The sequence below is a fragment of the Nesoenas mayeri genome (genome assembly GCF_963082525.1).
Source record: "Nesoenas mayeri genome assembly, chromosome: 8".
NCBI lineage: Eukaryota > Metazoa > Chordata > Aves > Columbiformes > Columbidae > Nesoenas > Nesoenas mayeri.
In genome coordinates, this window is record NC_137554.1 from 21460328 (window position 1) to 21483555 (window position 23228).

The window sequence follows — 23228 nt, forward strand, 5'->3', positions numbered from 1 at the left end:
CTTTGTTCCCTCTCACCCACAATTCCATTTCTTTTCATTTATTAAGTATGTTTCTCGAAATAACTTTCTTCTCTTCAATATTAAATTCCTCCTCACCTCTCCTTCATTCCCTAGGCTCAGTCAACACAACTTCGTAAATTGTGAATTCAGTCCCTTCTGTGCCTTGTACACAGCACTAATTTCTGAGTTCACACAGTTTTGCTTCACTTGATTTAGGGGCTCATTCTGCTTCTACACAGAAAAAAAACCCACCACATTTCCCCCCTCAAACAGACAATATCTCTAATGGTGACTTCAGAGACAACAGATCCAGCCCACAAGATGCCCCTGAATAGATCATCTCATAGAAAAAGGGGACACATTTCTTTGAAACCTTAAAATAAATTAAATGAGACAAAATAAATTTAGCAGCCAGATAATAGCACTGAAAACTGACAGATGGCAGAACACTGAGGTTTAGTGGTGACACTCACATGTTACATGAATAATTCACTTGGACAAACCTATGGATACGAGAGCATGTTTAGGTTAAGGATCTGCCTTGAAGAAAAATAAAGAAATACAAGCAGTTTCTTACTCATAACAACCCATTTCAAACCAAAAGCCTGGGTAACCAACTTTTCCAAAATCGGCCCATGCTAGAAATTAACCAACCTTCAACTAGCACCAGCACTCACAACAGGGACAAGTCTCATCAGTTGAGAATTGAACAGCAACCACTCTCAGCCAGAGTCAGTGGCTTGAGGAAAATGCAGTCTGAAAAACACAATTGCACGAATAGCAGAAAACGCCATAGACATCACAGGTCCAACAGAAGTCAGGCCTGCTGTGATGCTGTCTAATGTATCCAACAGGAGACAGGGCGTGTTGTCTCAAATACCTGGGAATCGGTAACATCCCTAGAGAGGATATTGTTAGGTACAAAGCTGAGCAACTTCAGTGATCTGGGAAACAGAAAATGCAAAGTCCTGTTTCGGTTTTATGGCAGGTTTATCTAAAACAAATAACAACAAAAACCCCAAACCAACCAACAACAACAAAAACCCCCAAACAAGCAAACAAAACCACAACAAAACACATACACAAAAACCACCACACCAATAAACCCCAAATAAAACCAACAAAACCCACAAACTGTTACCTTTAACTGTGCACTAGAGATGGAGATAAAAGATCCCTAACTACCAATCAGAGAGCATATTTAAACACACACTACAAAACATTCAGAAAATAAGAAGACATTTAGCAGATGGCTAAAGGCTGCAAGGAACTGCCTTGTTTTCATCACATTCTATGCTGGAAATACTCCTAAAATGCAACAGTAAGCATTATCAATGCTCTTAACCTCCCCGGTTTGAATGGACTATGGACAGTGTCCCAGTGTTGCATTAATCGAGGAATAACCCTAGATCCTGGCAGAAGTTCTGGCAATTATATGGCCTGTCTGAAATGAATTGATTTCATAAAGCAGTTTGATCTTGCCAGAGGTGAGAAATCTCTATTTCCCAACCTGCCCCTTCCCCAGGGAAAGTCTGCAAGTGCAGACTCCTTCAAAGCAGAAAATGAGAGAGTCCTGAGGGCCTGCAGTGGTTTCTCAGCCACACGGAGGGAGCTCAGCCTTGCTTTCACCAGGGACAGAGAACATGGGACTGGAGGAAGTGACCATGCAGGAATGTCCGACTATACATTTTGCCTCTCGCTACATTTTCTGTCATTACAGCCTCTTCTTTGTCCTTAAATAATATTTACACACACAAAGAACTAAGCATTTTACGTTAAGGGCACAAACTAAGAGCAAAGCATAACACTCCAGTTTCTTGATTAATAGTCCACCAGGTTTATGACTCACTGCTGTCTTGACCAGTGATGGAATGAAAACCACCAAACACATGTGAATTAAACTCACAACCAGCACTGGGATTATGTATTACCAGGTTGATTCTGTTTCCTCGCAGAGCAGATGAGATCAGCCTTTGAGATGACATGTACTTTGACTAGGACACAAAACATCTGGAAAGAATGTCCTCAACATGCAAATTAAAGCCTATATCTATCAACAATCATAAGATTAAAACTACTTGATATTCATCTGATTAAGCATGAACTTCAAATCTGAATAATCCTATAAAACAAGTAATCTTCCAAGTTCTAGTTGCAGAAATGTTTAAGATTTGAAGGCAAGCTTTTAACTGGCACAGAAACGTTGGCTTCTCCTGTGAGCTAGCCACAAGTCAGACAAAGGCTTGTATAAGTATCCTGTGAATGTCAAACACAAGTTCAAGCATCCATCACACAAAAAGTGATCTATTTTGGCTAAAACTCACAACAAAACCTAAATATCTTATACTGAGGCAAAGCATAGTAGATTTGCTTGAGACAGCTATAAACAAACAAAATATGACATGTCATATGCCATAGTCTTTGACCTGGTTTCAAGGTCCTTCTATTTAAAAAACAAATTAAGAATTGGTCCATACAGGTACTGCTAGTTTCACAAGGAATTCCCAGTTCACCTGTTAGGCATATACTACAGAATGGGAACAAACTTCCCCCTGGGTCAAGGTGACACTGGCCCACTCCCATTAGCACCAAGGAGATTTTCAAGGACCCTCTATTTTTTTGAAAAGGTGAACAACCACCACAGAAATGCAGACTTCAGTCTCTCAGAAGGTTTCAAGCAGCAAAATCATACAAAACTGAAGAAATTACTTTCCTCACAGGATGGGAGTCCCGTGCTGCAACAATCAGAGGCACAGGTCAACATACTTAAGTTTTAAGGATGATTTCCCCAGAGGGTGAATAAAAATGGGGGCAAAATTGAAGGTAAAATGGCTAGAAAAGGAATGAAGGATGATTAAGAGAAATTGTTGGGGATTTTAGCTCTGCACGGTCCAGGCTATGTGCTCTGACAATAGATTTGTAGACAGAACCTGCAGGGAATGGAGCTGCTTCGTTATGCAGCCCTCCTCCAGGCAATCAGGTAGTGGAAGCAGCATTAATAAGATAGTTCTTGACTAAGGAGGATGCAGGGTGAAAGACCAACACATACAGTACAGAAATATGTTAATGTAGTTACTGAAGTCATTTTTTCTGTAGCCCATATATGGCTGCAAAAATGATTCCATTCATTTTATGCAAGAGAAGAGCATTCATCTTTCTTAATTAACGAGAAAGCAGGACTGGCACTAGTCTTAAAAATACAAGTATGGTTAAATTTTAAGTCCCCTATGTGCCCCACTCTGGTGAAATCTACTAAAATACTTCTTCCACTATCACTTCTGGCTCATGGGGATGTATTTGTTAAGTAAATGACTGGAAATTCAATAGAATGGTTTGTACTAGTTTGTTGGTCTAAGAACAAATCTGCAGATGTAAGTAAGCACATAAATAGAAGTCTACATTTCAGTTAGTGTTTTCATTAAAATATTCCTGGGATTCCCTTCAACTCAACATCAGACAACCCTTCACAGTTCTAGAACAACAGAGCCCAAACAGACCTCCTCAGAGAGTCAAAAGAACAAGATAAAATGCACTACACAAAAATCAAGCATGTCCTTTTACTGACTGAATCAATGGGTTTTTAAAAGGTGTTACCTGCAGTTAACATCTGTCATACTTACTCTCAGCTTTAGTTATATTACATTGTTCATCTTTCATCTGTTCTCAAAGGCAAAAAAAAGAAAGAGCAATACTCTAACATTGCAAAGTTCCTCTGTAATGACAGAAGTGCTGTCTGCAGTGATGACAGGTCTCAATATGCTACCATGTAAACACTGCAAATCTGAGTTTCCAAAAGCCCTGACCCCAGGTGACTGTGGATCTTTGTGCACTGCTGCTGATCATGGGCTTTACAACCAGACAAACTGCAACAGAACTAGAGATGTTTCAATTCCATTACAGACAGAAGTACACACTAGAAAGTGCTGCCTGTACCATAGTCTGAAAAACTAGTACATTTGAAAGTTTAGAAAACATCTGATTTGAATGACACTTTTGTGTGCTACTCACTGCATGCTGCTTCTGATTCATCTGAGCCATCGGGACATTCTTCTTCACCATCGCATTTCCACCTGGCTGGGATGCAGTGGCCGTTGTCACAAGTGAAATCTGACTCGGCACAAGTTTTCTTTGCTGCAAGAATAAAAAAATAAGTACTTAGCATGAATATAAGCACTGCAGAAGACCTCCACTGCACGCGTTCCCACTAAGTACCATACCGACTACCCTGTATTGAGAGGATTCATCCCATGTTCAATATTGCTTCTTCGTGACAGTCAAACAGGTATAAAAGATGGGTGTTTCTTCTTGCTAGAACTCTTATCCCTCTATTATTTAAAACAGATTTACTTTTCTATGTCTCTTTCCAGACATTCAAAGACAGGGATGTTCTTTTCCGAAATAATTTTCTAAGGCTTTTACTACAAAAAGTTGCTGCCTAGGTGGAGCAGAAAGCATTCTGCATGATTCACAGACCAGTAAGATAAACAAGTCTCACCTTTGGAGTACTGTAATCTATGCAATAATGTTTTTTATCTATGCAATCTATTCATGGCTTTTTAGTACATCTGTCACTATAGTAGATGATCATAAAGCAGTCCTCCAAACACTAAAAATCATTTCATTAAATGTCAACCACTCGGTGCTTTTTGCTTTGCTTGCACTAATGTACGGCTTGAAAAAGATGCAAGACATGAACTCAAGCAACTAATTAGTCAGTTCTTCTGTGCCAGTGGCGCAGCACCACCAGTGCCCTGTACTACAAATCAGCATCTTTCCACTGCAGCAGAAAGTGAGTGATCTACAGATATTTGTCCCCTTCAGTCCATGGCCTCAGTGTGATTACCCATCACTCACTGCTTTTGCAACAGTGAATTCCATGGCCTTTCTGCCAGGAACTGGATGGGACCACCATGCCATGGGAGTCACGAGCAATGGCTCAGTGTAAGCACCCTCGAAGTACAAGACCCTGTGACTAACTGCTCTCTATCTTTGTTAGCCATCAATTTACATAGGAAGTGGTGGTGGTGGTGAAATTTGTTTCTTCCCTCTGCAAAGCTGCTCACAACTTAATAAGATCACAGGAAAATTCAGGTAGCAATGGACCTCAGGAGGTCATCAAGTCCAACCTCCTGCTCAGGACAGGGTCAGCTCTGAGGTCAGACCAGGTTACTTTGGGTTTTATTTAGTCTGGTCTTAAAAAGCCTCTAGATGGAGACAGCACAACCTCCCATGGCAATCTGTTCCACCGCTTAGCTGCCCTCTCACAGCGAGGTGTCAACTTCATATCTATTCTCTAACGTAAGTCATGTGCACACACCACTGCTACATCAATGTTTCTTCCAGCAAACATTTTCAAAGCATTAAACAAAGAAAGTGTCCACGTTTTGATCTTTTTTCCTTTCTTTTCTTCTTACATGAGCTGCTGTCAGGGAGGGAGCCGTGTCAGACATCGATCACATGCCCATGCAGGAAACAAAGAGCATTACTGGCTGAGGTACTGGAGAGGTCTACATGGCACAAATCAAGTATTCATGTCCTAATGCACAAAATATGCAGCTTCCCTGAACAGGCATCCAGCAGGAAAACACTGCAAAGCATCGCTAAGCAGCTGTACAAGCTATCAGGATGCACTTTATAAAGAGAACATACATTTACTCTGCTTCTGTTGCTAAATGAGCCAGATTCTATTTAGAAAAAAAAAAAAAAAAAGAAAAAGAAAATTTTCCTTCAGTCATTCAGAACCAGATATTATGAACTAATATAGAAAAATAAACCCCAATCCCATATAGACCAAGAGTTTTACAAGAGATCAGTCATACTAAGAATCCAGTCTGATCTTCCAAAGATGTTGCACATCCGTTATCAGAGGGAACAGACCTTCTCCTGAACATCTCTGGTGAGAACACCAAAACTTGTGAAAATGGCTATCGAGTGTCACTTCTGATTTAATCAATCTGATATATATAACAGTCAGAAACTCTGACCAGATACAGATGGGATATGCACACATAAGCAAAGTCAGAGCACTCCACAGCTCACAATGAGGCTGACTGGGTAAAATATTGGTGTCTGCTCTTAGAGGAAGATTATGGCATCTACAAATGAAATAATCAAATCTTCATCCAGAAAGCAGAGACTAGTTTAACACTGAAGACATAAGAAACGTAAATTTTAAAATGTATCTAGATTTATGCTAGCTCTCTCAATGTCTTAATATCATGTTTTCCATAGCAAAACTGCCCCCTGACTTATTTTCTAGAGATCCAGAGAGCAACACAACTACTTTCCCACCTCAAAATAAATGTCCCCTTTTTCCCTAATCACTGATATTTCCAGGACATGTGGACAGAAGCTCGAGCGAGGGGGTCAGCAGGAGAAGGGAGCCTAACAGGCATTCCCTTCAGCATAGCCAACCTGCTCACAGCAGATGGTGGCACCGATAGCTTTGTTCCCCTGACGCTGCAGCACAATTAATAGATTGCCAAGATTCACAAAAGGGGGAGAAAAGCATTACTGACAGTCCCAGGGCATCATTTGGAAGGTGTTAATGTGCTCCTCGACTGCGGCCCATCGGAAAAGTGTCATCCCCATCCACATGCCCACCCAAAGGTCCAACAGTCCCCTGCCAGATCAACAGATAGAGCAGCAGGATGCAAACACATTTGGTCCTTTGTTTGAATCTAAGCTGTCTAATCTCTTAAAGGAGCAGCATTAAGGAAGACAAGGGAAGCTCAAACCTATGTGCTTTTTTTGTATTTACCTCTACTATTTCTTTCTTTGTTTTTATGGTTTCTACTTTTTATCATTTATATTATATATACTATACTCTATTTGTTATTACTTTTTACTACTACTCTCCAACACATCAGGTCACAGCTTTGGAGACTGTCTTAATTCCAATAAATTCTGCTTTGTGTTACAAATAGCGCCTCGTATTATTCAAACTGCGAGGACACTGAAGCACTACCTTATTTCTCACCTCTAACGCAAGACTGGAATCACTTTATTTCTAACCAGACTTACCTTCTGGCACTCAATTGTCATGTCTCTGGCATCACAATGCAGGCAGGGAGCAGTTAATTAAAATATCAGCTCTCTGTCTTTTTCTTCCTTTTTCTCTTTCAAGTCTGATAACCTTTTCTATTAATCTCCCATGTTATACACCTTTCTTCTATCAATTCTCTATTAAAAATTCATTGAGGCTCACACCATAAATTCTCAGTGATGCAGTAAAATGTAAAATAAATAAATACATCCCTTTTAGACAATGGGGAGGACAAAGGTTCAATTTTACGGTTTCACCTGGCTCCGAAACAGCCAAGCAAAATTTATTGTTCCCCTGAGATCCATTTCCTTTGCTGTAAGCAGCCCAGGCAGCTCCGCTCCCATGTCTCCTCAAAATGAACATAAACAAACAAGAGTAAGTAGTCACAGCATCCCTGTGTCTCTGCTCCTGGGGGGTAAACCCGTACCTGGAACAAGGAAAGAGGCGGCTACCCAAGCGTTCACAGAGCCTTTCATCTCCTCTCCTGCGTGGATGCAGAGAGTGACACCAAAGGGACTGTCTTTCTTTTGACTCTTGCTCGATTTGCCTTTGGTACCTGCTTTTCCTCTCTCACATCTGCAGCTGGACAGATGTGTCAGAAACTCCAGGGTGGAAGCTGGTGACTGTGCAACCGTGGGGCTACATTCCTGCTTCTCTCAGAAAGAAAGGCAAGGGGGAGAACGCAGGTTTCAAATTTATCCAGCCATAACAGAAAAATACCCTAATACACTGAATTTTAAACTAAACTGCATCACACCAGTGTAGCGTCTCATTTTGCAAAAATGTCCTTTTCCTTTCCATTACTCACATCTCTTATCCTGAACTGCAAGTAAGGATTCAGGGTTCATCCCTGCAGCAAATTAAAAGCAGAGAACCCAGGGAGACTGGTTAGGAATATGAACATTTATAGAGGAAATTCATAAAAAAGCAGTCACTGGGGATATGTATAATTAGACTGGAGAAAATAAATATATATTGAAAGGAACAAATCTTGTACTGGCTAGGAACAGGGAACGGATGATCTAAATGTGACTTCTAGCTTCCAAAAATACCTCTCTTTGAAGGGTCAGATCCCTGACCCTAAAGCCAAATAGGTATTTGAATCTAATAGAATGGTCCAGGATTTATTCTTTCCTCCTTTTTCTAATAAAACCCAACATCCTCCTACCACCCTCACAACCCTTCGGTCACTTCATTTAACCTCACTTAACTTTTGCCTCAGCTCTAGAGGCTTTATGGGCCAGGAATATCGTTACAGTTACTCTTTAGAAGATACCAGGACCTCTGGGATTCAATTTCCACTTCATGCCTCCTGTTTATTCCTATTTTGCACATCTGTAACATTAAGCACTCTACAATAGCTTCTTTTATTGCTACTCCTAATTTTTCCAGACCAACACAGCTGACGAGCAGATTGAATATGTTTCCTCTCTTATCATCAACAGTTCTGTGAACAAAGCTGTAGTTGTTCAACAGCAGTGGCAATATAAAAGCACATGCAAAAGCACATTTTCTGTTTACAACTCGCCTGTAAAGGACAATTAATACAAAGATTCCCTGTCCCCCCCACTCCAAATGAACTTCTTTGTAGTAATAACAGACTCTAAATGCAGGACTTTTAGGTTAAGAGTTTTGCTCAATCTCTGCATCTGTATCCAAACAGAAAACCAGGCTGACAAGAGCATCCTCGAACGTTAAACCATGAAGACCCCACAGACAGTGCTCTCTCCCTGTTTTCTCCCTTCAGTAACTGTCGTCCAATTTCCACCAATTCTAAAAGGGGACGAAAGGATGTGAAAAACAAGCCTACTCCTACAAGTTTCACAGAATTGGTAGCTGAATGGAGAACAGTCAAAATTGCAGCTTTGCAGAGGGAGATGAGGGCAGAAAGTGGCCATTGGGCTGGTCTCTGGCACGTGCTGCCAGTTGGGGCTGCGCAGCTTCTGCACCTCATATACTCAAGGCAGGTTTACTGTAGAGGGAAGAAGGCAATTAGACTGAAAAACAAATAAGCAAAAAACCCCAGACACTAAAACCATTGGAAACTTCGGTTTCATTTGTTATGCTACCCTCATCCCTTTACACAGGTCCTGCTCCTATTTCAACTTTTGAATCAACACCAAACCTCCCGTCAAACTATTCTCATTTGCAGCCAGTATTCAGCACTCTTGCAGAAAACAGTTTCACACAAGCTGCTTTAAAAATAAAATAAAATACACTAAAAGACCATAAAATGGACTTTTTGCTATGATCCTTCTGCAGCAGTTACATAGCACAACCCTGTAGGATGAGAGAATGGGGAGATAATGGTAGGCCAGAAAGAGAAATTGAAATTTGTAAAACAGGGTTTCATTTCATGCTGGGAAACTTCAATGGCAACTTTGATCAGTGGCTTATCAGAGCCGCTGACAAGACTCCATATGAGAAGAAGAAAAGTAGCATCACACGAGTTCAGGAGCTTAACACAGACCATCGCCATCGCTCAGCCCCGAGGTGCCAACGGCAGCTTGAAGTGTAACATGGGACACAAGTGAGCTCGTCCCAGAACAAAATACATCATCATTGTGGCTCACTCTGCACTGCTTAAGGACCCCAATTAATCCAGTCTTGCAGAGAGCAAAATATACCCTAGCTGAATAATTTGCTTGGGCAATAAGGTTTTTGCTTACCAAGAGAAAGGTAGGGGCTGGGCTCGTTATTCAGCTCTTGAGAGAGGTTCTGGGCTACAAATGTCACTCCCAAACAACAATTCCCAGCAATACAAGAAAGCAAGTTATTTTTGAAATATTACATTATGTTCACTGCAAACTTGGTATGTACTCCCAAACACGAAAAACTCCTGGAGCAGGAGACTGAGCCCTAACCAAGTACCTTGTCAGTGTCCCTGCGCTTCAAAAGGGACACCTTGAAGTTATGAAAGGGAATATTTAACCGCTCTCTGAATCTGGCCACTTTTTTTTCATGCTGCCATCTCAGTAGGCAATTACATTTATAAAGCAAGATCAATCAGATCCCCTCAAACAGCCGATGCTCAGACACAGACCATGGTCCCTTTGATACTCCACCAGAAATATATTTTAAAGAAACTTCTCCCCAAGACCCTCTGAACCAGCCCCAGTAAACAACACTCAACTGAGGGCTTGGGACTGCTTGAGGCTGCTATTACAGTAACCAAAACATAAACATGAAGCTGCTGAGCCTAAACTAGCCCCTCTCATCCACCAAATCAAATCAAACCAAATCCAATCAGTTAAAGGGTGTAAAAGAGATAGCACCTGCAATTTTCATTAGTATCAAAGGTATGCACCTTTCTGCATTTTAAATGATAATAGGTGTAAGCCCCCTATTTAGAATTATTTAAACAATTTTAAATTATGTTTAACATCTAAACATTTAAAAATGTTTAACATTTTCATGTTTAATGCTGAGTTTAACGTGAGGAAAATGACAGCACCTAATTGCAAGTTTTGTTCTCATGTATGAAATGAATGACTTCAACTAACAAATACTTGCCTTCATTGCTAAATTTAGTCATGTAATCAAAGCAAAACTGAACAAATTTTTTCCCCAACCTGTCCTCTGTTTGCTGCTGCCATTTCAGACTTTAATGAAGGGGCTGTACACTCAAAAGTCGCTCTGTTTTTTTCCGAATATACAAGTTGGTCCAATGAATGCAGCATTTGTCCTTACAAAACATGTTTCATCAGTAAGAAAAGCAGGAATCCCAGACAAGAATCCAAGGGCAAAATTACCGCTTGGACTGGCATGCTCCTTTGAGGGCATGAGAGTTCTGTGAAGTGTACTTTGTGGGTGTTTAAGAGAAGTTCTCCTTTGAGGCTCCAGCACGGCTTTTATCCTTTATCTCAGGGAGCCTGGCAGCTGGGAACAGCCCGTGCAGAGCTCCAGCACTGCCCGGCCACAGGAATGTGCTCCACGCTCCTTCAGGCAACGCTCTCTCCACTTTTCCTTTAGCTTTCTCAAGTTTGTTAAGTTCTACTCATAAAGCATCAGGGATCTTCTAGTCTGTGCAAAAGCAGGTTTTGTGACAATTTTCTTACTGCAGTTCTCCAAGAAGCCACATCACCTCAGCATTCGAGTCTGTGGTGTTTAAAAACAAAAAACGAACCCAAAAGAAAACCAACCAAGCTCCCACCTATTCTGCTTGTAAACGAGAAAATCGTGCCCTTCTGAAGAGGAAAGGGAAAGAAGGGACAGATTTTCCTACCAGTATCTAAAATACACCCCCAGCTTTGCTCAGAAATAGGCTGACAACCCTGTCCAGCCAGCAGTCACCTCTGGATCAACCTTGCTGCAATGTGGCAAGTTGGCAGGTGCAAAAAAGTACCTGCCATTCAGTGTCAAAACATGCCCACCAACAAAATCTCACTGACACTCATACAGCAGCAACAGTGACAAGGAGGCTGGCAAGTGTACAGACAGGGTCAGGCTTCAGCAAATGTAATCCTTATCACAGCAAAGATTATATGAATACAAAAGCGCTGTGCAAAAGGACTATCAAAAAGCTTGCTCCTCTTACTTAAGGGACATGAGGACTTGACATGCACAAGGCACTCATGTTCTTGGTTACAGGTACATGAACGCAGAGAGATTAAATGGCATGCCAAAAGTCACGCTGCAAATCTGTGGCACAGGCAAGGACCTGACCCGCATCTTTCGGCCACATCTGCTAGTGAGGTACCTTAAGCTCACATCAAAATTTCTTCTTTACAGAAAAGAGCAGCCATCACTCTGCTGTGGAAGTGAAACATCTTTCCAGAACTCCATATTGCTGCAGTCAAGACCCCTTGAAAGGATTTGGTATGATCTGAGCTTCCAGTTTGTTTCTAAATGTTTCTTTGACTAAAACTCATCCACACTGTCTTTTGCTGACAGAATATGCAGCTTTGTCTGCCTGTTCTGGATTTTGTTTTGTTTTCTCTTAAGAAGCACCAAGACATCATTGCGGGCACAGGCTCTTGGGTGGCACCTACATGTGTGTTATTTCGCAATGAGAGATGTCTGCAAACTCCCCAAGAGGCACTTGACGTTATTCTGTCTTTCTGTTTCTGGGAATTAAACACTAGGGGCCATATTCTACCCTCATGAAACACAACCAGAGCCCATGAATAATTATTGGCCTCAGTGGTCTTTGTGCAAAATTGGATGCAGATGTTTTTATGACACTCTATGATGTCTGTTTTCAATGTAGGTTTTATAACCCTCACCTAAGTCAGAACTATGGGCCTCAGAGAGGCAGCTTTAAATACTGCTGCTCAACAGGATGGTCACAGAGATACAAAAACATTCCCAGACAGAAAGGTGAAAATAGAGAAAAACTCCCTGGACTTTGAAACTTGGGAGTGATCACAAGCATTGGACTCTCCAGCCAGGTCCTGGAACCTGAAAACTCTCGATACACCCAAGTTATCAATGGCTAACACTCTCCTTAGAGAGGCTAAACAATCAACCTCCTGATGAACAAAGCCAGGCTTCCCAAGGACAAAACATATTGAAGGACATTTCTATGAGAAACTATATTAAAGCAGAAAAGCAGAAGCTGTTAATTCAAGTTCATGAAGCCATTTTGCTTCCTACCTACAAATGTGCCCATAGCTCATCAGATAGGCAGCAGGGAAACAGCAGAGCCATACTTTAAGGTTGAATTCGCCTTCAGTTATTCAGAAAATAAGAGAAAGTAAGAGACTAAGACATGGGAACAGAGATCCTTTCACTAAGTGATACTGAGAAGGGCTACAAGGAAAAGGAGAGCCTCCCCACATTGTCACCATTGAAGATTTCTGCTCTATTTCATGTTTGCACAGGTGATGGTAACAAAATATCCAAGACCAGTGGAGAGGACAGCAAAGAACAACCCCAAAGCCTGAAAGGCTACAATTTCTTGCCTAGGTTATGCTGTTGTATTGGAATGTTAAAACACCAGAGTTCGTAGCTGAGACACCACATTGCAGAAGTTGTCTTTCACAGCTTGGACACAACACTTAAGTTCTCATTGCCTGAATTTAGTATACAAACTTGCAAGGTTAAAGCACATCACAGTAAAACATAGCACCTTCAGCAGAATTTCGTGCTAAGTTTGACGAAACTTAAGTTTGCGCATGGCAGGTAAATCCAGAAGTGCTAAGCTCTGCTCAGATTGTGTGGCAACAATCGTGTTATGCTCCAGCTGTAGTTGCACAACATTATGCTGTGTTTGGGGTCAAAATCAGCACGAGGCATCCCTGGCAGCCCTCAGGCCCTGGCTGTGTTTGCCGCTTCACCGCCAGACTCTGCCCTCACACAGCTGCGCATGTAAAACACATCTGCTGGGACACAGCGCAATTTTACCCGTCACCTTTGCCACCGACAGCCGACCGTGTGATTACACACCAGGAGTCTCCAAAATTGCAGGCAAAGTCCCTTCCCCTGCATCTCAGCCTTAACACAGCCAGAAGGGAAATATATACCATTTAAAGCCGTTTTTGCAGAACTTGGCATGGGTCCAGGTTGCATACTGCAACTGCGCGGAAAACAGTAACCTGACAACTTGCACCTGCAAGCTCTGTGTAACTGTGGTACAACACATGCATACCCCATTCCTATGAACAAGCATTATACATTCCCCAAAATGCATTAGCTGCTAACAACCCAGGTATCTCTGACCTGTAATATAAATTTCCCAAATCCAATGATGCACCAGGAACCCAACGGAACTCAGTGCAAAACTTACAGTCTGTAACAAAATAAGGGGACAGGAAAGGAAAAAAGCAAAGGCTCTTCAAGAATCAGGATGAATGACCTAAATCACATACTTGAAGACTCAACCCTTTCAGTAGCAAGAGGATGCTTTCTGTTGGTAGGAACTTTGGAGAGGGGACAAGAGAAGCACAACAGATGTGGGATGACTGATCATATATTGCCGTTTCTGAGCAAAAATCCATGTGGGTGGCCAGCAGGGAAAGGCAACCCAGGTCTGCACTCCCAGTTAGGGAATTACATGTGTAGCAACACACCTGAGCTTTCTGTTTGGCAGCCAATAACAGTGGAAATGAAGCTGCTACTATACTTGGCTCTGCTGCATTTATTTTTTCATTAGAAGCAACACTGCTTTTTATGTCACTTCTATACATGGTCCAGTTGCTTAGTATTGGATCAATGTTTGTTCTTTTTCTCCTATTCTTCCTTAAATCAATAAGTTGCAGGGTGAAAAATGCAAGAAATGCTCTATGCAGTTAAAAAAAACCCACATGGAATGGTTTACTTCTCTGGGAGGCTAAAATACTACAATTAAAATAACCACTGCATAGTCTTGGAAGAATGAAGAGTCAATAGCAATGAAAGGAGTGCGGATTTTTCTGAAGACTTAATCCAGTGTTTTCAGCTTTATCCTCTTTTTCCATTTTATTTTTAGCAAAATTATGGTCCTTTTTGTAGTCAAAATTCATTGCTAGGATTATTGGAAGATCCCCTTTCTGACCATGCATTCATTGTCCTGCATTCTTTACCTGCTTCAGACACCAACATTTGGAATAGAAAATGGAAAGTAATAATTGGTATACCACAGAAGAAAAAAAATATACACAGAAAACCCCTGTGCCATAATAAACACTACCATAAAGCATTCTTATGTCACACCAATACGTATGGTATAGGAACTTTCATCAAATTAACTTGGTAACAACACATCAGGAATGTCCAACGTGATAAAAATGATTTAGATCCTGGCTCTTAATGATCTTTAGAGAAACCAGTGCCACAGATGTCCCTGCGTTATGTACCTGTGAAGATGTATTTTCTACAGCTCTGTTAGTGCTCTGTAAAGAAGACATGAATTGCATCCAATGACTAATTTGCCAGGAATCTTGCTTTTTAAGACCACTGAATCAGAGCTCTGCGAATTGTAAGGGATTGCACACAAAAGCATTTTCAAAAATGTCTCCAAAGCCAGAATCGTTTCAGACTGAACAGCAGGTTCATCCTCTGATCCAAGTCTGTTAAGGCGGAACAGCGCCAAACAAACGTCTATTAATATTCTGCCAGGAAGCAAGAGCGGATGGGCTCTTGCATTACATTAAGGGAAGTGGTCAGGTTAAGAGTTAGGCATTGGTCATACGGTTTCTCCTCTTCACCCATCACTGTGTGTTGTCAAATGCTTTTGTGTGTTGCAATATTAAATACTAGTACCCTGGGGATGGGAAATGAATAGGCACAACATGGAAATTATGATGCATGCAATAATAGCCTTTAACCTATTAACAAGTATGACGAAGCTTACTTATTCCGAGCTCTCTGATCACCAAGGCAAGAAGACATCAACAGCTACTGTGTCACACTGACAGGACCTTCAAGCAGGACCTTCAGGCAAGTGTGGTTAAAAGGTCCATAAGAAACATAAAGCGGCTTTGTCTTTTGATGTAAAGAACAAAGCTACCATGTGGCACAGCATCACACATGCAATTAGTCAGGAAAGTTAATACAGTAGAAGCAGATGGCGGAACCATGTCAACATCTTTAGTGGGCACATTTCCTCTTACTCTCGAGTTGCTGTGAACTGAGGTCAGTAGGGAGCAGCAGGCAGGTTGCCGATAGCCCAGACCACACCAGGGACCAATGTTACCCTTTTATCCACCCATCCAAGGTACCTGTGTGTTCCCACCTCTACTGGCATAGCTCCCATCTTTCAACACCTTCTCTCCACCACATCCCCACGCCACAGGGCAGCACCATTAACTTCACTGCACACAGAGGGAAACTGAGGCAAAGAGAGACAGACAGTCTCTAACCCTGGTTGTGCTGGGAGATGCTGACAGGGAAAGGCATTAAAAATACACCTTGAGTGGCCATTGCACTGGTCATTCTGCTCATTTCTGCAGTCAAATGAGTTACCAAACACCATATGATTCACTTGCACAGTGCAGCTACAGAACATGTCATTCCAAAGTATTTTATACATTTGGAAAGAGCGACTGTTCCTCTGATGCTTCTTACTTGCTCAGTTAACACAGGACAGGAATGAAGGCCTTCTGGTTTACCACCAATCACACTGGATGCATAGCACATGTAAAACCCAAACCAGAAGGATCACACAAAGAAATACAATACAGGAAACACTGTGAATTTTTATGACTTTGAAGAAACAGCCCTGCACAGTCTTCAGACAGTCTTTTCTGCGCTTACTGTCAACCAGTTCTGCCCAGTTCCCCAGCTCCATACCTCGTGGATTTCAACGGTACCCAGGTGAGGATGGCAGGAGCTTTCAGCTCTGGAAGTCATTTAATTAAAATAAAATGAACCACCAGCAGTTAGTCAAACTGCACGTCTGCTCTATCTGCTGAATTCTGCAGCACTCGATCCAATCTGATTTTCTTTAAAGCTCCTGACAACCCATTAATTAAAAACGCATTATTTACAGCTTTCAGGAGCTTGAAACCATGGGATGCACTTGATGGAATTTATGCAATTACATAGTCAGTCCTAGCGACAGGATCCATTCTTGCTCTCCTCTGCTCTCACACTTGGCTATTTTCTTCCCCAAGGTACCATTTGGCCTGGAGCAGCCACAGCAAGATCGGCTGCCCCAGAAAGGAGTAGGAGCCAACAGAAGAACCGCAAGTCCCTCACCTTCAGTGAGGGACCCACTCTCTTTGTGCAAGGAGATGTTGATGAATCGAGTGTTCTCCTCATTTAAGAAACTGAGCCCTTCCAGCCAAGTGCAACCAGGCTGGGTAGATGGAGAATCCTACCTGCAGTCCTACATAGCTGTCCATCCATTAGTCATTTGTGGTGAAACATCGGTAACGAGTTGATCCCAAAGCAAACTGGAGGATGGGTAGTTTAACTTACTTAATAAGCAATCCCCATGTCACTCATACCACACCATCAGCTGCAGGCAGATCTTTACTTTCAGAAGGAGATTTTCTTTTTTTACTCCATTATTAAGTAGTCACGCTAATCAGCAATTCCCTTGTCTTGGTAAGAAAAAAGCATCTTAAAACATACATTACAAGATATGACTGACAAGCATAACAAAGTCTACTATGTCTTTGAACTGATTTCCAAAGGTGTTTTATGAGAATAAAGGGAACATAAAGTTCTATTGAACAATGAACTATTTATTGCTTAAAGAGTCCCACATGAACAATGGTGAAAGATCAAGCACCATAAGCCCAAGACACACAAACATATAATTCCCCAATGATTATTACTTTCCCTCGTCCATGTGTTTTTAACTTTTTTTTTTATGAGGTCAGTGAATTACCTATGTAAAACCTATAGAAATCATCTTCAATGAGACATAAAAAGCAAAAAACTCTGTGAAAATAAGCCACTATCAAAGCCTAATAGCTGTCTTTCAGCAATATAAAAGTGGATTTCGGCCTCATTCTCTGCTGGTATATTCACAATAGGAAAGGCAGCAAAAAGTGGAGAAAGCATTTCTTGCATGATGCAGAAGCAGCTCTGCAGATTTCAGTCTGTAATTCCAAATAACCCACCTGCCTGCATCAGACCCTTAGCTGGTGTGAGAAATGGCTTATCTTTTCTGAAGTCACTGTAGCTTCTCTAATGCAGATTAGCTCTAAAAGCCTATTTCACCAAGATGTATTGCAATGGTGAATTGGTGTTAAGTCCAGAGTTAAATGTACTACAGAAGAGGTGGGGTTTTTTTTGTTGTTTGTTTGTTTATTTTAAACCACAAGAAGCCCAGAAACACAGGACTTTATATTACTATTTGGCACCTGATTAAGTCTTTTGTTACTGTGATTTTCATAAGAACAGCTATGAATGGATTTATAGGAGATCAGTGACCATGAAAATGTCCCCAGGTAACTGTTTTCTCTCTTTTCCAGCATTGCCCATTCTGTACTGGGTCCTTGTAGTAAAGGACTACAAGGATAAAAGTAGTAAAAGGATAAAATAAAGTATCAACGTCTTCTGTTCAGGGCAGACAGAATGAAACGTCAGACACCTTCTAACAAGAAAGTCAGCAATATGTTTTTAGACTGTTCAAAAGAGAATTTTCTAAGAGCCTAGCTCTTAGCGTATGGAGTCCTAAGCTTGCAGTACCTTCAGTAATTTTCTGGGTCACCAGCCATAACATACACTAAAAACATTAATCTACGTGTACAATTTTAATTCAACAAGATTTTTTTTTCAAGTTAACTGTGGCTACCACTGCAGTACAGCAAATGATCTCTAGCCCCCAGCTAATCAATACCCTCCAGAAACTGAAAAGTAGCAGAACAAAAAAGTAAGATTCAGGGCTGAGAATTCTGTCTCCAGTAGGAAGGGCAGCGTCCCCAAACTCAGCATGTCAGAAATTAAGAAACTAGCAGAAGAACCATTTTCATGTGTTCTCCAAATAGCAGCACAGGTAAGACCCTATATGAAGACTGTGGCCACAAGGCAAAGTTAAAAGGTTTTGTAACTACTAAATACTGTCCAGCTTGTCACCACCAGACTTGGGACCAGTGAGCAATATCAGAATTAAAACTTCCCCTCTGCAAATGGTTTCCAGTCACCTAAGTGTTACCAAGACAACTCCAGCAACCAGAATACAAATTACCTTTGGGGTACCAAAGGTAAACTCCAGGGCTTAGCAACTCTGCATACAAATTTAAATCACAACAATTTAAATGACAACTGTGTAAACAGCAGAAACTATTAAACTATCACAGGAGTCAATGGTACTATAGTCAGGAAAAATGTTACTGGAGGCAGCAACAAAACAGAGCAAAAGGAGGAGGAGACACACACATAAAAAAGTTCAGCCTTGTAATTCATGGGTGCCAGGCAAGGGCTTCTCATTCCCTAGGAAACATCACTTTTTCTTTGACTTCTTCTTGTCCTGGATATCGACCATAAATAAGTCCCGATGTTGGGGCAAAACTTTATGCGTAAGCAAGCTGTTGAGAGATGTCTGATTATAAAGAACCCTGGAGCTATGCAATTCAATTGCTCTATTTCCGATAACGGGAAAACAAACAAACAAACAAAAATGCCACCAAAACAAAACAACAAAAACAAACAAACAAAAGGCAACAACAAAAAAAGGGAAAATGGCAAAAAATAAATATACCTTCTTTTGCCTTTGGCACTGAAGTGTGAAGCAATCTTAAAACCCAAGAGTGTTAAAGAAATGCTCTGGATGCACTAGTTGTACTGCAGAAATGCTGACAAACCAAGCTCAGCGGTAGTTACGTTACTGGCCTGAAAAATTAAGTTAGTAAATAGCTTCACTGAGTGCAATTCTAAGGACCTAGGCAACATAACCAAGAATTTTAAGATGCGTGACAAGCTCAGAGACTGAAATATGAGATCGAGAGAGGGATGGGAAACACTAAAAGCTGCACTCCCATTAAAGCTGAGTAACATACAGTAATTTTTTTATCCTGTCAAAATAATTTTCATTGGAAAGTCACGAACACTTTACAAGCAGAATAGTTACAGCCAGATTTTCAGGAGGAGATTGGTGGTGCCCTTAATTTTAGGTTTCCATCAGAAGGTAACTTCACCTGATGCCTCTCATGACCAAAGAGACTCAGGGGAGTTCTGGGTAACTCCCTCCTTACCCTTCCATCCCATCTTCATGCAGAGTGTAACAAAGAAACAAAAACCATCAAAAAAAGACAGTGAAAACCCCAAAGTCCTGCATTCTGGTGAGAGCATGCTAAACTGGATCCATCCCTCAAGAGCAAACAGTGGGGCAATACGAATGAGAAAGACAGATAAGTGAAACAAACTACTCAGCTACCACAGCATCAACAGCCATTTAAGTTGTTACTTGTTATGTTAAATATATAGAATAAATAAGATTTATTATTAGGCTCCATATTGCTCCGGTAAGACTCTTAAAATATTCCTGACAGGAGGTCTGGACCTTCTGGCAGCTTTGCAGATCCCCAGACAAACGGAAGCCAGCTCACAAGTCCTGCTGTCCGCCACTCATGTAGCTGCTTGGGTGCTGCTGAAGTGTTCACACTCCTGTATTTTTCCTCCTACAGTGACACTTTATCAAGCACTTGGCTACAAGAGGATTTACTGATTAAAGGATGAAGTGCAAGCAGCTCAACTGCAGAGGCAAAAGCAAGGCAATGCGAGTCTGACCGCTTTGTTTCACCTTTCCTTTTGCTGAGGTAAAGTTCTCTCTACCAAATTAATAAAGTGCAGCTTTCAAGTAAAAATTCTCATTCTCCTGACAGCTTAAATTACTGTTGGATAGTCTGTATGACCAAGCAGGAGCTTCTGTTGAAGTATAACAATCTGCCTGGTGGGACCCTCTGGGCAGCTACAATCACTTGAGACATTGATCATTCCATAGAAGATGACATGGAATATGACCTCCCATTACAGGCCTTTCCTTGCCCAGCTGGGAGCAATTGATTAAATCCCAGAAGAGTTTACTTCAAAAATCAAGAACTCTCTTCGTGTCTATGCATTAAAAAATCCTCATGTTTTATAGTATATTAAGATTCTGAAAAATATTTTTAGAGCCTACCACATATGACATTGCCTTGCCCAAAGTATGCTAAATAGAGAGGGTTCCAAGGGGTCAAAGCACACAGTCATCAGGAAATCTCTGATATTTTTTTTGTCAAAGAGATGTCACAGACACTAAAAAATGAGTTTTCAGTTAAAATCCAACTCGATACTCAACTTGACAGTAAAAGAAACAGACTATATTTCCCCAAATTCTGTAAACTCTGAAGCCTTCACTGCTTGTGTGAGGAGCCAGGAAAGGCAGCTGTGCCAGCACACAGTGGTCACCATGACAGAAATGGTGGATCTGATGGAAACCCAGGTTTTTAGTGAAAAGAGAAGATAAAAATGAGATCTAACTACCATGCTGGGCTACATGAGCACAGTATAACTTGAATACTAAGTAAAGTGAAACTGGAGAGAAGGAACACAACTGAGTATGACAATCATCAATCTTAATGACAATGTGCTGAACTGGCCATGCCATGCAGACCTTCCTCTGCAAATCCCACAGTTACTCCAGTCTGTGCCTCACCTTGTGTGATCACCAGAGCTAGGAGAGACAAATGGATGTTTCAGGCCAAATTTGCTGAGCAAAATAATCAATACGTAGTTAAACCCCTTGCCAAGGCAATAGCAGCTCAATCCCAGCTCAGGTAATCACCTAACAGGTATCCCTGGCCATGCATGTGGGACTTTATCATGAAATGAATTATTAATGAGGACAGATGTCTAAAAACCAACCACACACCCCTCCCCCTCAAGAAGCTAACAAAAAACCCAACTCTGACTGAAATCAAATATAGAGCAAATACAGCTCAAAAGTGCGTCAGTAGAAGCAGGTAACACACAGGCTGACCCGTCCTCCTCCTCTGCCTTCGGCTCTTCACTGGGACAGAGGTGGTAAAATAATTATGAGGTACGGGAAGGGGCCTACATGTGCACATACACCACCTTGAAAACTTCCTTCCTCGTGAAAAAATAAACGACTCAAGGATGTGAAACTGCCAACACGTAGCAGAGCAAAACCACTTACAATATTTTAGTAAGAAAGCTTTCATGCCCTGCCTTGGGGAGGGGGGGAGGGGGGAAGTTTTGTTTCTCATAGATCTGGTTCCATTCTTTTCGTTTTTACTTCTCAGGTCTCGGTCCGTGGCAGTTCATTATGAAGTTGTGGATGTCTCACTTTGTTCCTGGGTCAGGGAGGTCCTGTCATAAAATTCAATTGGCAGGTGAATTTTAAATGGGTCAGAACTGATAGTAAGTTGCTAAAATGAAAATAAGCTGATGGTCCCTGGGAATAGGAAAGAACAAAGGGGACTTTCAGAGTATCTGTGTCTCCAGGTAACCTTCATTATGCAATTGAGCTGCCTTACACTTATTTTTTATTTTTTTCCATGGAAGCAACAAAGTCAAGGTTTGCTAACAGGGGCATAGCTGTCTATCAAGGGCTAAGATGGGTGAATGTATATAATGCCTGGAAATAGGGTAGACTGCAAGAACCACACCCTCTGGGTCCTGCACCCACAGGGGTTGTGTTCCTTTGCATGTGCAGGACAGAAGCTGCTCACGGTCCCTACAAGGATGTTGCATGGTGAGCAAGGACCAGCCACAGGTCTAAGGCTACAACACACAGAAGCGCCCAAATCCACATTAAGGACTTAGAGTGGCCTGTCCAGCACAGCAAAGATTTACTGGTTTGTTGGCAGTCTCCTGAAGACTAAATTTGACTCTCTGCTAAAGGCAGATGCACCATGTACAAGAGTACAAAGTTATTTTGGAGACAGACAATTTTATAACTAGTTGCTTAGAAATCTTCAGGCTCATGCCAGTTTTCTGTGAAAACAGCAAGTCCTTTACTAACAAATTCAAACACAGGCTCAAGATTTAGATCAAACCCTCATCATCTCTTCCACAAGTCATCCAAGACCAAATGGAGACCAGTCATTAATATTTAAAACATAACTGATGATGGCTACTGGCTGCTTAGAGAACAAGTTCAAAATTATATCCTCTCCAGAAATCCTCACAGATTAAAATCTAAATCAGAAGACAAAAACCTCCTGCTTCCCCAAGTCGAGCGCTGCTTCCAAACAAAGCCTGCAAAAGCTCTCCTAATGGGTTAATCCAAATTTACGCCAGCTCAAACAGAGAGCAAAATCTGGTCTTCTATGTTCCAGCTGCAGTAAAACAAGAAAAAAGATGCCTGCTGTTGCCCTTGTAGTCACAGGCCAGATTTCCTCTGCACCAGCTTTTCTCCTTTGAGACCCAAACAGTTGACAGGTTTTTAAATAGCATAGAAATGGAAAATCTGCAGTTATTTTAGCTTCGGGCTTGTCCTTTGAGATTCAGTATTATCTAAAAACTAATAAAAACATTCAGAACAAACACAACAAAAGTACAACTTGAAATATTTTTCCATAGTCAGCAATGAGACTACTTCAATTTGATTTATGTAAACATAAAATTGTGGAAAATGTTCAGCCTGCAGTGATATTTCCATCCCCTTCCGAATCACCACTTTGAAAGATATGTATTGTTTTCTGCTTTATTTGAATTCATTCTTAAAACTGGATATTTATGTCAGTTTTTATTAGTTGTTTTCACTGCTGTTTCGCAGGGTGATTTTACTCTACAACTTGCCACACTGCAGAATCTTTTTTTATTCATGCAGCAAAGAGGCTGACAGGAAAGAGCTTTAGTTTTAAGC

At 41.3% G+C, this 23228-nt stretch overlaps 1 protein-coding gene across 1 annotated transcript in view; it reads right to left on the bottom strand.

Annotated features, from left to right (window-relative positions):
- LRP8 (LDL receptor related protein 8) overlaps positions 1-23228 on the bottom strand; it is a gene marked incomplete at its 3' end in the record, with an annotated part of 176937 nt that overhangs the window by 65540 nt on the left and 88169 nt on the right. The window contains exon 3 of the mRNA XM_080348443.1: positions 4009-4131. Within this exon, the coding sequence (XP_080204569.1) occupies positions 4009-4131 (123 nt within the window). The remainder of the gene's footprint in view (positions 1-4008; positions 4132-23228) is intronic.